Genomic DNA, 13330 nt, shown 5'->3' with positions numbered 1-13330 from the left:
CCCCCTGTCCTAGGATGAGACAATTTTCCTGTCCTCCCTGTCGTGAGATTGTGACAATTTTCCTGTCCCCCTGTCCTAGGATGGGACAATTTTCCTGTCCTCCCTGTCCCGGGATTGGGACAATTTTCCTGTCCCCCTGTCCTGGGATTGGGACAATTTTCCTGTCCCCCTGTCCTGGGATTGGGACAATTTTCCTGTCCCCCTGTCCCGGGATTGGGACAATTTTCCTGTCCCCCTGTCCTGGGATTGTGACAATTTTTCTGTCCTCCCTGTCCCGGGATTGTGACAATTTTCCTGTCCCCCTGAGCTGGGACTGGGACAATTTTGCTGCCCCTCTTTCCCTCCTGCCCCTCTGCCACGTCCCCCTTGTCCCCTCCTTGTGCTGTCGCCCATCCCTGTCCTTGTCCCTGCGCCGCAGGAGGCTCCCGGCATTCCCGAAATTCCAGCGACAAGGACAACCCCGGGGAGCGGCGGTGGCGCGGCTTTCACCTCCGCAGCGGGGTCGTGACACCCCTCCGTTGTCGCGACAATTGTCACCGGCCTCTCCTCCTCCTCTGCAGCCGGCCCGGTGGCCCGGAGGTGACAGGAGGGAGGGTGGCAGCGCTGGGTGCCACCACCGGGGGAGGGAAACGCCGGGATGGGGACAGTGGGGACAGCTACAGGGACATCCCGGGGGCGTCAGGGATGTTCCCACGGCTCCGGGAGTGACAAAAATCCCCTGATGTCAAAAAAAAGCGCGACAGAATAGAGGAAGTCGCAGCCCCTGGTGACACCGGCGCCCAATGGTGGCCTCTGCAGCCACCCCAGGGCGGGTGACAGGCGGGTGACAGGCGGGTGACAGGCGGGTGACAGCCCCGTCACGAGCTGCCGGTGGCACTTCAGGGCTTGGGGGCTCAAAGCTGAGCCCCCCCCCCCCCCCCCCGGTTTGGGGGCACCCCAAGGGTGACAAGGAGGGGACAAGGGGGACGTGGCAGAGGGGCAGGAGGGAAAGAGGGGCAGCAAAATTGTCCCAGTCCCGGGACAGGGGGACAGGAGAATTGTCCCAATCCCGGGACAGGGGGACAGGAGAATTGTCACAATCTCAGGACAGGGGGACAGGAAAATTGTCCCATCCCGGCACAGGGGGACAGGAAAATTGTCCCATCCTAGGACAGGGGGACAGGAAAATTGTCCCAATCCCGGGACAGGGGGACAGGAGAATTGTCCCAATCCCGGGACAGGGGGACAGAAAAATTGTCACAATCCAAGGACAGGGGGACAGGAAAATTGTCCCAATCCCAGGACAGGGGGACAGGAAAATTGTCCCAATCCCGGGACAGGGGGACAGGAAAATTGTCCCAATCCCGGGACAGGGGGACAAGAAATTGCCGCGGGGTGCGGAGCCCTCCCCGGGCAGCCCCTCGAGGCCCGGCGGGTCCCGGCGCGAAGTCCCCGCAGCCCCGGAAATTCCCCGGGGGCGGGGACGGGCCCGGGGATAAAAACAGCGAGCGCCCCGAGCGGGGCGGGCCGGGAGGCGGCGGACGGACAGACGGAGTGACCGAGGGACGGACACGGGGACGGGTGCGCATCCCAGAGCCAACACCGAGACCCCGACCCGGACGGAGCCGGGAAGAGCCGCAAGGGACGCGTCCCGGAGAGCCCGAACCGAGCCACACCGGAGAGCCCGAACCGAGCCACACCGGAGAGCCCGAACCGAGCCACACCGGGGAGCCCGAACCGAGCCACACCGGAGAGCACGAACCGAGCCACACCGGAGAGCCCGAACCGAGCCACACCGGAGAGCCCGAACCGAGCCACACCGGGGAGCCCGAACCGAGCCACACCGGGGAGCCCAAACCGAGCCACACCGGGGAGCCCAAACCGAGCCACACCGGGGAGCCCGAACCGAGCCACACCGGAGAGCCTGAACCGAGCCACACCGGAGAGCCCGAACCGACCCACACCGGAGAGCCCGAACCGAGCCACACCGGGGAGCACGAACCGAGCCACACCGGGGTCCGGACCCGCACCGGAGAGCCCGAACCGAGCCACACCGGGGTCCGGACCCGCACCGGATCCAACCCAAAGACCCTGAACCCACCGACCCCAAAGACCCTGAACCCACCGACCCCAGGGACCCTGAGCCCACCGACCCCAGGGAACCTGAGCCCACCGACCCCAAAGACCCTGAGCCCACCGACCCCAGGGACCCTGAGCCCACCGACCACCACCGGACCCTCCCCGGTGTTCCCGGCGCATCCCGGCGCTCCCGCAGGACCGGGAGCCGGTGTCGCCCCCGCAGGACCGGGAGCCGGTGTCCCCTCCGGGATGGTGGCCCCCGCGCTGCTGGCGCTGGCCCTGGGCACGCTGGGTGTCATCGCAGGTGAGGGGACACTGCGGGTGGCACCGGGTGGCCCCGGGGGGGGACCGGGAGACCCCCGGGGCACGACCCCGCATGTCCCCGCTCGCCGCCATCCGCGGAGGTGTCACCGCGCCCTGGGCGTCCCCCCCCCGCCCCCCCAGCCCGTGCCCGGTCGTTGTCCCCGCCGCGGGGGGAAGGATGGATGGAGCGGGGAATTTTGTTAATTCTTGCGAAATCCCTAAAAAAAAAAAAAACCAGCGGGATTTTCTTCCTCCCTCCTCGCCTCCCTTCCTGGCGCGGGCATTCCGGGAAAGGGAGGGACGGTTCCGCTCAAGGGGGATCGGAAATCGCGGCCCTGCCGGGGAATCCCCCCGGCCTCGGGCGGGGACCCAGCCCGGGGGGCTTCCTCAACACTTCGGGGATTTTTTTTTTTTTTTTCTCCGCTTTCCCGGAATTTTGGGGGCTTTTCAGCCACCCTGGGGGGGGTTTCCTTTGCTTCCTGGGGGAGCTTCACCCGAATTTTGGGGGCTTCTCCGCACCCCGGTGACCTCGGCTGGGGATGTTTTGCTGGGAAAACACCGAAATTCAGTGATGAGGATGAGCCTGGGAGGTTTTTTTTTCCCCAAAAAACTTCTCCAGGAATTGAGAATCCCTGGCCGGGAAGCTCCCTGAAGTGCACAAACGACCCCCGAACCGCCCCCAGGGCACCCGAGATTTCTGGATTCCTTCTCCAGGAGGAGCTCAGAGGTGGCTGGAGCCGATTTTTGGATTTTTGGCCCCAGGGGTTTTGAAGTGTCTGGAATTCTGGAGGCAGGGCTGTTGTTTTTTTTTTTGGTTTTTTTTTTTTTTTTTTGTTTTTTTTTTTTTTTGTCCTGATGGATAAAGGGTGGAAAATTGATGTATTGATAGGAAAATGAGCCGTTTGTTAAGGTAAACGTTGGGACAAAAGGGTTTAGTCAGAATTATTTTCCACGTGGGACAGAAGGCAAAATTAGTAATAGGGGATGGGATGGAATTTTATTAATTAATTTAATGTAGAACTGATTTTGTTGGGATTTTATAGGGATTTCACAGGGATTTTGTAGTTCAGGCCATTTTCACCACAACCCCCCCGAGCTACCCCACCCCATCACAGGGCTGTTCTCCTGCTGTTTTCCCCCCATTATTTTCCCACTGTTTTCCCCCATTTTCCCCCCATTATTTTCCTGCTGTTTTCCCCATTTTTCTCCATTTCTCCCCCATTATTTTCCTGCTGTTTCCCCACATTATTTTCCTGCTGTTTTCCCCATTTTCCCATTATTTTCCTGATGTTTTTCCCTATTTTTCCCCCATTATTTTCCTGCTGTTTTCCCCATTTCTCCCCATTATTTTCCTGCTGTCCCCCCCATTTTTCCCCATTTTCCCCCATTATTTTCCTGCTGTTTCCCCATTTCTCCCCATTATTTTCCTGCTGTTTTCCCCCCTTTTTTCCCCCATTATTTTCCTGCTGTCCCCCCCATTTTTCCCCATTTTCCCCCATTATTTTCCTGCTGTTTCCCCCCATTTTCCCCCATTATTTTCCTGCTGTTTCCCCCATTTCTCCCCATTATTTTCCTGCTGTTTCCCCCCCTTTTTTTCCCCCCATTATTTTCCTGCTGTCCCCCCCATTTTTCCCCATTTTCCCCCATTATTTTCCTGCTGTTTCCCCCCATTTTTCCCCATTATTTTCCTGCTGTTTCCCCCATTTCTCCCCATTATTTTCCTGCTGTTTCCCCCCTTTTTTCCCCCATTATTTTCCTGCTGTCCCCCCCATTTTTCCCCATTTTCCCCCATTATTTTCCTGCTGTTTCCCCCATTTTCCCCCATTATTTTCCTGCTGTCCCCCCATTTTTCCCCCATTTCCCTCCATTATTTTCCTGTTGTTTCCCCCATTATTTTCCTGCTGTCCCCCCCATTTTCCCCCATTATTTTCCTGCTGTCCCCCCCATTTCCCCCCATTATTTTCCTGTTGTTTCCCCCATTATTTTCCTGCTGTCCCCCCATTTTCCCCCCATTATTTCCCCACCACGGCTCACCCCAGCGTCCCCTCCCAGCGCCAGCGCTCCCGGAGGCTCCCCGCCTGTCGCTGTCCGCCTCGGACCCCAGGTGGAAGAAGCCGTTCAACGTCACCTGCACCGCGGGGCGCCGCATCCCCGCCACCGATTTCACCATCACCGCCGACAACCGCACGTGGCCGGCCACGCTCGGCCGCGACGGCCGCGGCGCCACCGCCGAGGTCACCGTGGAGCGCGAGGGCAGCGTCCGGCTGGGCTGCTCCGCCCGCCTGGGCGGCGCGGAGATCCACGCCAACGCCACGCTCCAGGTGTACCGTAAGTGGCCACCCGCGCCGGGAGCGCGCGGGCGGCGTGGCGGCGGCGACGCCACAATCCCCCGCTCGCTTGCCGCCCGCAGATCTCCCCGTGCCGCTGCTGGACGTCGCCGACACCGCCGCGGCCGGCGCGGAGCTGAGCGGGCGCTGCTCGGTGCCGGACGGCGCCGGTAGCGACGCCCGGGTGCGGGTGCGGGCCCGGGGACGGGATCTGGGGGAGTCGAGGCGGCCCCCGGTGAACTTCAGCGTGCCGGTGCGGGAGGAGGACGCGGAGACGGGGCTGGAGCTGGCCTGCGTGGCCGAGATGCCGCCCTTCGCCGCGAGGAACAGATCGCAGACGATCCGTGTGCTGGGTGAGAGCGCGGCCGCGGCGCTGCCGACGGGAATTCCGGCCCCTGGAACGCCTTTGCCTTGTCCCCATCCCGGCTTTCCCTGCTCCTTATCCCACCTGTGCCTTGTCCCACCTTTTCCTTGTCCCCATTCTGGCTTTTCCTGCTCCTTGTCCCACCTTTGCCTTGTCCCCATCCCAGTTTTTCCTGGTCCCCATCCCATCTTTTCCTTGTCCCATCCCGGCTTTTCCTGCTCCTTGTCCCACCTGTGCCTTGTCCCACCTTTTCCTTGTCCCCTCTCAGCTTTTCCTGGTCATTATCCCACCTTTTCCTTGTCCCCATCCCGGCTTTCCCTGCTCTTTATCCCATCTTTTCCTTGTCCCACCCTTTCCTTGCCCCCATCCCAGTTTTTCCTGGTCCTTATCCCACCTTTTCCTTGTCTTTATCCCACCTTTTCCTGGTTTCCATCCCACCTTTTCCCTGTCCCCATCCTGGTTTTTCCTCGTCCTTATCCCACCTTTGCCTTGTTCCACCTTTTCCTTGTCCCCATCCCAGTTTTTCCTGGTCATTATCCCACCTTTTCCTTGTCCCCATCCCGGCTTTTCCTGCTCCTTGTCCCACCTTTGCCTTGTCCCACCTTTTCCTTGTCCCCATTCTGGCTTTTCCTGCTCCTTATCCCACCTTTGCCTTGTTCCACCTTTTCCTTGTCCCCATCCCAGTTTTTCCTGGTCATTATCCAACCTTTTCCTTGTCCCCATTCTGGCTTTTCCTGCTCCTTATCCCACCTTTTCCTTGTCCCATCTTTTCCTTATCCCACCTTTTCCTGGTCTCCATCCCACCTTTTCCTTGCCCCCATCCCAGTTTTTCCTGCTCCTTATCCCACCTTTTCCTGGTTTCCATCCCACCTTTTCCTTGCCCCCATCCCAGTTTTTCCTGGTCCTTATCCCACCTTTTCCTGTTTTCCATCCCACCTTTTCCTTGCCCCCACCCCAGTTCTTCCTGGTCATTATCCCGGCTTTCCCTGCTCCTCATCCCGGCTTTTCCCGCAGCCAAGCCGCGGCTGGACACGGAGAGCTGCCCCCCGCAGCAGAACTGGACGGAGGGGCAGGAGGAGACCCTGAACTGCAGCGCCAGGGGCTCGCCTCGGCCGCAGGTGAAATGTTCCAAGGACGGGAATTCCTTCCCCCTCGGAACGGCGCGCCGCGCCCACCGCGCCCACGCCGGGACCTACCTGTGCCAGGCCACCAACGAGCTGGGGACGGCCGAGAGAGAAGTCACCGTCTGGGTCCACTGTGTGTGAGGGGGTCCCGGGGGTCCGGGGGGGCCGCGGGGGTCTTCGGGCTTCTGGGGGTCTTTGGCGTCTTTGGGGATTTTGGGCTTCTGGGGCTCTTTGGGCTTCTGGGGAACTTTGGGCTTCTGGGGGTCTTTGGGGATTTTGGGCTTCTGGGGGTCTTTGGGGTCTTTGGGCTTCTGGGGGTCTTTGGGGATTTTGGGCTTCTGGGGATCTTTGGGCTTCTGGGGGTCTTTGGGGTATTTGGGCTTCTGGGGGTCTTTGGGCTTCTGGAGGTCCTTGGGGATTTTGGGCTTCTGGGGCTCTTTGGGGTCTTTGGGCTTCTGGGGGTCTTTGGGGATTTTGGGCTTCTGGGGGTCTTTGGGCTTCTGGGGGTCTTTGGGCTTCTGGGGGTCTTTGGGGTCTTTGGGGATTTTGGGCTTCTGGGGCTCTTTGGGCTTCTGGGGAACTTTGGGCTTCTGGGGGTCTTTGGGGATTTTGGGCTTCTGGGGGTCTTTGGGGATTTTGGGCTTCTGGGGGTCTTTGGGCTTCTGGGGGACTTTGGGGTCTTTGGGGATTTTGGGCTTCTGGGGGTCTTTGGGGTATTTGGGCTTCTGGGGGTCTTTGGGGTATTTGGGCTTCTGGGGGTCTTTAGGGATTTTGGGCTTCTGGGGGACTTTGGGGTATTTGGGCTTCTGGGGGTCTTTAGGGATTTTGGGCTTCTGGGGGACTTTGGGGATTTTGGGCTTCTGGGGGTCTTTGGGGTTTTTGGGCTTCTGGGGGTCTTTGGGCTTCTGGGGGTCTTTGGGGATTTTGGGCTGTTGGGGTCTTTGGGATTTGGGCTTCTGGGGGTCTTTGGGATATTTGGGCTTCTGGGGGTCTTTGGGTTTCTGGGGGTCTTTGGGGATTTTGGGCTCCTGGTGGTTCTTTGGGGTTGGGGGTCCTGGGTGGTCTTGGGGGTTCTGGGGGTCTTGGAGGCCCTGGAGATCTTGGAGGCTTTTGGGGTTTTTGGGCTCCTGGTGGTCCTGGAGGTTCTTTGGGATAGTTGAGGTCCGGGGGGTCCTGGGGGTCTTGGAGGCCCTGGAGATCTTGGAGGCTTTTGTGTTTTTTGGGCTCCTGGCGGTTCTTTGGGATGTTGGGGCTCCTGGGTTGTCTTGGGGGTCTTGGAGGCCCTGGAGATCTTGGGAGGCTTTTGTGGTTTTTGGGCTCCTGGTGGTTCTGGAGGTTCTTTGGGATATTTGAGGTCTGGGGGGTTCTGGGGGTTCTGGGGGTCTCAGGCCCTGGAGATCTTGGAGGCTTTTGTGTTTTTTGGGCTCCTGGCAGTTCTTTGGGATGTTGGGGCTCCTGGGTGGTCTTGGGGGTCTTGGAGGCCCTGGAGATCTTGGAGGCCTTTGGGGTTTTTGGGCTCCTGGTGGTTCTGGGGTTCTTTGGGATGTTGGGGTTCCTGGGTGGTTCTGGGGGTTCTGGGGGTCTCGGGCCCTGGAGATCTTGGAGGCCTTTGTGGTTTTTGGGCTCCTGGTGGTCCCGGGGCGCAGCAGCCCCCTGCCCACTGACCCCGCTCCCGTTTCCCCCCCCCCAGACGACGACTCGGTCCCGCTGCTCCCGGTGCTCCTGGGGGTGCTGCCGGCGCTCGCCCTCCTGGGCCTGGCCGGCGCCTTCTTCCTCCACCGCCACAGCACCAAAATCGGCGAGTACTGGCTCTGGAAGCGGCAGCCGCCGCCGGACGCCCGGCCCCTGCGGCCACCGGGCAGCTCCCAGGCCGCTGCGGCCGCTCCCAACGGAGCCCCGTAGCCGGGGAGAGGCCGTGGAGGGGCCGGGACCCCCGGCCCGTCCCTTCCACCGCGGCCACCGAGGGGACGGCGACAGCGGGGACCGACCGCGGCGGATGCGGCTCCCGGACTGGGATGGACTGGGATGGACTGGGATGGACTGGGATGGGCTGGGATGGGCTGGGATGGTGACGTCCAGCCGGGCCCTGGCGTGGATCTCCGGGGTTCGCTCCGGATTTTTTATCCCTCGAGTGTTTATTGGTTTTTTTTTTTTTTTGGGATGGACTTGGTGACTTTTGGAGGTCTCGGAGCTCTGGGCGGGGAGCATCGGGGTGGTTTTTTTTGTTTGTTTTTTTGGTTTTTTTTTTTTGGGATGGATTTGGTGACTTTTGGAGGTCTCGGAGCTCCAGGCGGGGAGCGTCGGGGTGGTTTTTTTTTTTTTTGTTTTTTTTTGGGATGGATTTGGTGACTTTTGGAGGTCTCGGAGCTCCAGGCGGGGAGCATCGGGGTGGTTTTTTTTTTGTTTGTTTTTTTTTGGGATGGATTTGGTGACTTTTGGAGGTCTCGGAGCTCCGGGCGGGGAGCATCGGGGTGTTTTTTTTTTTGTTTGGTTTTTTTTTGGGATGGATTTGGTGACTTTTGGAGGTCTCGGAGCTCCGGGCGGGGAGCGTCGGGGTTGAATCCCGGGCACTTCGGTGCTGGCGGGAGGACAAGGAGCCAGGAGGGAGGGGACAGGCAGGTGACAGTGACACATCCCACCAATAAACGCTGCAGGTGACATCCACTGGGGACAGGACAATTCCGGGGGGGGGTGTGGGGGCTTTTCCAGGACCCCGGGCTGGCGAGTGGCACTGGGGGGGGGGTGGGGGGGGGGGGTGGGCTGTCCCCACCATTGTCCCAAAGCCACACCCCGACCCGGCTGGTGACATCGCCGGTGTCCCCAGCCCGTGCCGCCCCCCCCCGCGCCGGTCCCGTCTGTCGCTGTCGCTTCGCCCACGCGCGGCCCGGAGCCGCCCACGCGGGGAGGGCTCTGGGGGCGTTCGGGGAGGGATTTTTGGGGTTTTTTGTTTTTTTTGAGGGGGGGGGGGTTGGTGAAGCGCCGAGCACCGGGTGGGGGTGGGGGGGGGGGGACTGGGGGAAGGGGTCGGCGTGGGCGGGGGGAGGAGCAGCCCCGCGGGACCGGCGGCGCGCGCGGCAGCGGAGGAGCTGCCTTCGGCCTCAGCCGCCTCTTCCCCGCCGCCCTCTTCCTCTTCTCCCTTCCTCCTCGTCCTCGTCCTCCTCCGCTTCATCCCCATCCTCCTCTTCCCCGTCGCCTCCGTCCTCCCTCCGCTTCATCCCCATCCTCATCCCCCCTTTTCCTCCCCCTCCTCGCCGTCTCCATCCCCGTCTCCATCCTCCTCTTCCTCCCCCACCTTCCTCCCTCCCTCCTCCTCCTCCTCCTCTCCCGATGGGCCCCCCCGGCCCGGCCACGCGGCTCTTGCCCCCCCTCGTTCTGGCGCTCGCAGGTAAAGGGGTGAGGGGGGCCCGAGGGTTTTTTTTTTTTTTGGGGGGGGGGGGGGGGGGGGACCCTCCAGAATGGGGAGGGGGCGTCTCTGAGGATCCCAAAAAAACAGCGACCATTAACTGGGGGGGGGGGGGGGGGGGGGGCGGGGGAGGGAGAGAGAGCCCGAAATCTGCAGCGAATTTTGTTTTTTTTTTTGGGGGGGGGGGGGCACACGACACTGGGGACCCGCGGGAGTGGGAGGGGGGGACCCTCAGAGACCCCCCCCCAAAACACCAAAGGCATTTGAGTGTTGGGGGGGGCACACAGGGACCCCCAACCCAATAGTGGGGACGCTTAAAACTGGGGGGGGGGGGGGCGTCACACGCAGGGACCCCCAGGACCCCAAAATCACGGTGACCTTTTGGATTGGGGGGGGGGGGTTGGGGACACACGGGGACACCCCCAGGACCGCGGCAATGGTGGGGGGGGGGTCTCAGTCCAGGTTCACCGGGGGTCCCCCCCCTCCCCCAGCCGGAATCGGGGGGACTGCCCGTGGTGGGGGTCCCGCAGGGGTCGCCCGGGGCACCTTCACGGTGGTGGCCTGGCCGCGGGTGGCCGTGGTGGCCTTCGGGGGCTCGGTGACCGTCAACTGCAGCCGCAGCGCCTGCCCGGGGGACAACGCCACGCTGGGGCTCGAGACCCCCCTGCCCGCGACCCCCGGGGCCGGGGGGCTCCGCTGGCAAAGCTTCCGGCTCCGGAACGTGTCCCAGTGGAACCCCGGCCCCGTCACCTGCTCCGGCCGCTGCGGCGACACCGAGGCCAACGCCAGCACCGGCGTCCTCGTCTACCGTGAGTACCGGGGACGGCGCTGGCGGGGACACCGTGGGGGACACCGTGGTGGCACCTGCCGGTCCCCAGAGCTGCCGGAGCGGGTGGAGCTGGAGCCGGTGCCGGCGGTGGCGGTGGGGGACAGCCGGAACGTGACGTGCCGCGTGCTGGAGGTGGCACCGGTGCGGAACCTGACGGTGACGCTGCGGCGCGGCGCCGAAACGCTGCGCACCGAGAGCTTCGGCGACGCCGAGGGCAGCGCCAGCGTGGCCGTGAGCCACCTGCTGACCGCCACCCGCGGTGACCACGGCCAGGACGTCACCTGCCACGCCGAGCTGTCCCTGCGGCCGCACGGGCCCCTGTTCGCCCGCGCCGCTGTCCCCGTCACGCTCTCGGTGTTCGGTAAAGTGGCCTCGTCCCCGTCCGCGGTGACCTCACTGTCACCCTCCCGGTGACGCCGCGATGCTGTCCCTGGCTCTGGGGACATGTGACACTCCCGGTGACGCCGTGTCCCCCCCCCCCCCCTCCAGCTCTCCCGGAGCCCCCCCAGCTGCAGGCCCCCGCCATCCTCGAGGCCGGCACGGTGGCCAACGCCAGCTGCCGCATCGCCGGCGCCTTCCCGGCCGGGGACATCCGTGTCACCGCCGCGCTGGACCAGGAGCCGCTGAACGTCACCGCGGCGGTGGCCGGCGACACGGTGACGGCCAGCACGGAGCTGTCCCCGCGCAGCCCGGGCCCGCGGGAGCTGAGCTGCACGGCCGCGGTGGCCACGGTGGCACGGACGGCGCGGAGGCAGCTCCACGTTTACCGTAAGGCACCGGGAGGGGGTGGGTGGGTGGGCGGCGGCGGGGGGACCGCGGGGACGCCGAAATCCCCTCGGATCCACCCGCGGGAACGTCTCCCGCACAGGATTCCCGGCGCCCGCGCTGGAGCTGAGCCCGGCCCCGGCCGCGGCGGGCAGCGAGGTGACGGTGACTTGCCACGCCGGGGCCACCGAGCCGCCCGCGGCGCGGCTGCAGCTCCGCGATGCGGACGGCGGCGTCCTGGCCGAGGGCCCGCAGCCCCGGCTGCAGCTCCGGTTGGTGGCTCGGCGCGACGACGACGGCCGCGAATTCCGGTGCCGGGCCAGCCTGGCGGTGGGCGACAGCGTGGTGACAAAGGACGCGGACGCGCGGCTCGCGGTGCTCTGTGAGTGTCGCACCAAGCCGCGGCCTCGCCCGCCCCTCCCGGCATTCCCCGAATCCCGTTTTTTTTTATTTATTTTTTTTTTTTTCTTTTTTTTCCGCCCTCCCTCACCAGATCTTCCCGAAATCCCGGCCAGCGGCTGCCCCGGCAACCGCACGTGGGTGCGGGGCACGCGGGAAGCGCTGTCCTGCCGCGCCACCGGCAACCCCGAGCCCACCGTGGTGTGCGGCCGCGACGGCGTCGCCGTGGCCACCGGCGAGCCCGAGCCGGTGACCCGCTCGCGCGCGGGCACCTACCTGTGCAACGCCACCAACGCGCTGGGGACGCGCAGCCGCCGCGTCACCGTCCGCGTGGAGTGTGAGTGGCACCGGGGACGCCGCCGGGGCGCTGCCGGGTCCCCTCGGTGGCCGCCGAGGTGACCGGGTGGCCTCTGTGTGTGTCCCCCTCCCCACACAAGATGAGCCCACGCTGTCCGAGTCGGGGTGTCCGGCACGCCAGGTCTGGGTGGAGGGGCAGCGGCGGGAGCTGGAGTGTCGCGCCGACGGGGACCCCCCGCCCAGCACGCGCTGTGCCCGCGACGGTGGCACCCGCGACGGCGGCACTCGCCACGGTGGCATCCAGCACGGCGGGGTCGCCCGCGGCCGCGTGGTCACCCGGGCTGATGGCGGCCGCTACGTGTGCAGGGCCACCAACCGGCACGGGGTGGCCGTGAGGAGCGTCGTTGTCACCGTGGAGTGTGAGTGCGACACCGGCGAGGGGAGGGGACACCGGGGTGCGCCGGGCATGGGGGATGTGGCAGGGAGCGGGGTCGGGATGGGACAGGGATGGGACTGGAATGTCACAGGGATGGGGTGGGGACAGGGATGTCACAGGGATGGGACAGGGATCTGGTGGGGACAGGGATGGGACAGGGATGTCACAGGGATTGGGTGAGGACAGGGATGGGACAATGATGTCGCAGGGATCTGGTGGCGCCAGGAGTGCCACATCCATGCCGGGAATCCCGGAGCCGTGCCGGGATGGGGATGGGGATGAGGCGGAGCCCGGCTGCGCTCGGACCGGTCCCAGCGGTACCGGGGGCGCTCCCGGTGGACCCCGGGAGGGTCAGGGGTGGTCTCACGGAGGGGGGGTCCCCCATCACCATCACCACCCCCCCCCCCGCTTCCCCCGCCGCCTCCCCCCGCTTCCAGACCAGCCGAGCCTCGGCGAGCGCGGCTGCCCCGAGCGGCGGCGGTGGCTGGAGGGGACCCCGGCCGAGCTGGGCTGCGCCGCCACCGGGAACCCCCCGCCCCGCGTCACCTGCGCCAAGCTGGGCGACCCCCGCCACCCCGCCAACGCCACCGAGCTGGGCGACAGCCAGGACCCCCCCCGGGCCACCCGCAATGTCACCCGCGCCCACGCGGGCACCTACCGGTGCCGGGCCACCAACGCGCACGGCTCCGCCGTCCGCAACGTCACCGTGGCCGTGGAGTGTGAGTGCGGGCAGCGATTTTGGGGGGAATCCCGCGGCTTTTGGGGCGGTTCTCAGCACCCACCGGCCGCTGTCGCCCCGGCGCAGACGGCCCCGCCGGTGTCACCCTGCGCGTCCTGCCCTCCGCCAACGTCACCCGCGGCAGCGGCTTCACCGTGGACTGCGGCGCCGAGGGGGTCCCGGCGCCCACCTTCGCCTGGGCGCTGCCCCCCGCGCCCAACGTGCGCCTGGCCGCCGACAACCGCTCGGTCACGGTCACCGGGGCCACCGCGGCCAACCGGGGCGTTTACACCTGCACGGCGAGCAA

The 13330-nt window shown here is 64.6% G+C and overlaps 2 protein-coding genes across 2 annotated transcripts in view; both read left to right on the top strand.

The window, feature by feature from the left end:
- The window catches only part of TYK2 (tyrosine kinase 2), a 27483-nt gene extending 18631 nt beyond the window's left edge, over positions 1 to 8852 (top strand). The window contains exons 24-28 of the mRNA XM_053968241.1: positions 1397 to 2362; positions 4414 to 4689; positions 4772 to 5041; positions 6067 to 6309; positions 7867 to 8852. Of these exons, the coding sequence (XP_053824216.1) occupies positions 1397 to 2362; positions 4414 to 4689; positions 4772 to 5041; positions 6067 to 6309; positions 7867 to 8078 (1967 nt within the window). The 3' untranslated portion in view covers positions 8079 to 8852. The remainder of the gene's footprint in view (positions 1 to 1396; positions 2363 to 4413; positions 4690 to 4771; positions 5042 to 6066; positions 6310 to 7866) is intronic.
- A 383-nt stretch (positions 8853 to 9235) lies between these two features.
- Positions 9236 to 13330, top strand: part of ICAM5 (intercellular adhesion molecule 5) — a 9294-nt gene continuing 5199 nt past the window's right edge. Inside the window, exons 1-9 of the mRNA XM_053968240.1 lie at positions 9236 to 9561; positions 10110 to 10388; positions 10458 to 10769; positions 10898 to 11176; positions 11277 to 11555; positions 11667 to 11909; positions 12010 to 12288; positions 12743 to 13024; positions 13111 to 13326. Of these exons, the coding sequence (XP_053824215.1) occupies positions 9504 to 9561; positions 10110 to 10388; positions 10458 to 10769; positions 10898 to 11176; positions 11277 to 11555; positions 11667 to 11909; positions 12010 to 12288; positions 12743 to 13024; positions 13111 to 13326 (2227 nt within the window). The 5' untranslated portion in view covers positions 9236 to 9503. The remainder of the gene's footprint in view (positions 9562 to 10109; positions 10389 to 10457; positions 10770 to 10897; positions 11177 to 11276; positions 11556 to 11666; positions 11910 to 12009; positions 12289 to 12742; positions 13025 to 13110; positions 13327 to 13330) is intronic.

Source organism: Vidua chalybeata, chromosome 33 (assembly GCF_026979565.1).
Source record: "Vidua chalybeata isolate OUT-0048 chromosome 33, bVidCha1 merged haplotype, whole genome shotgun sequence".
NCBI lineage: Eukaryota > Metazoa > Chordata > Aves > Passeriformes > Viduidae > Vidua > Vidua chalybeata.
The sequence above is the reverse complement of the archived record's forward strand: the minus strand, read 5'-3'. Positions and strand labels throughout refer to the sequence as shown.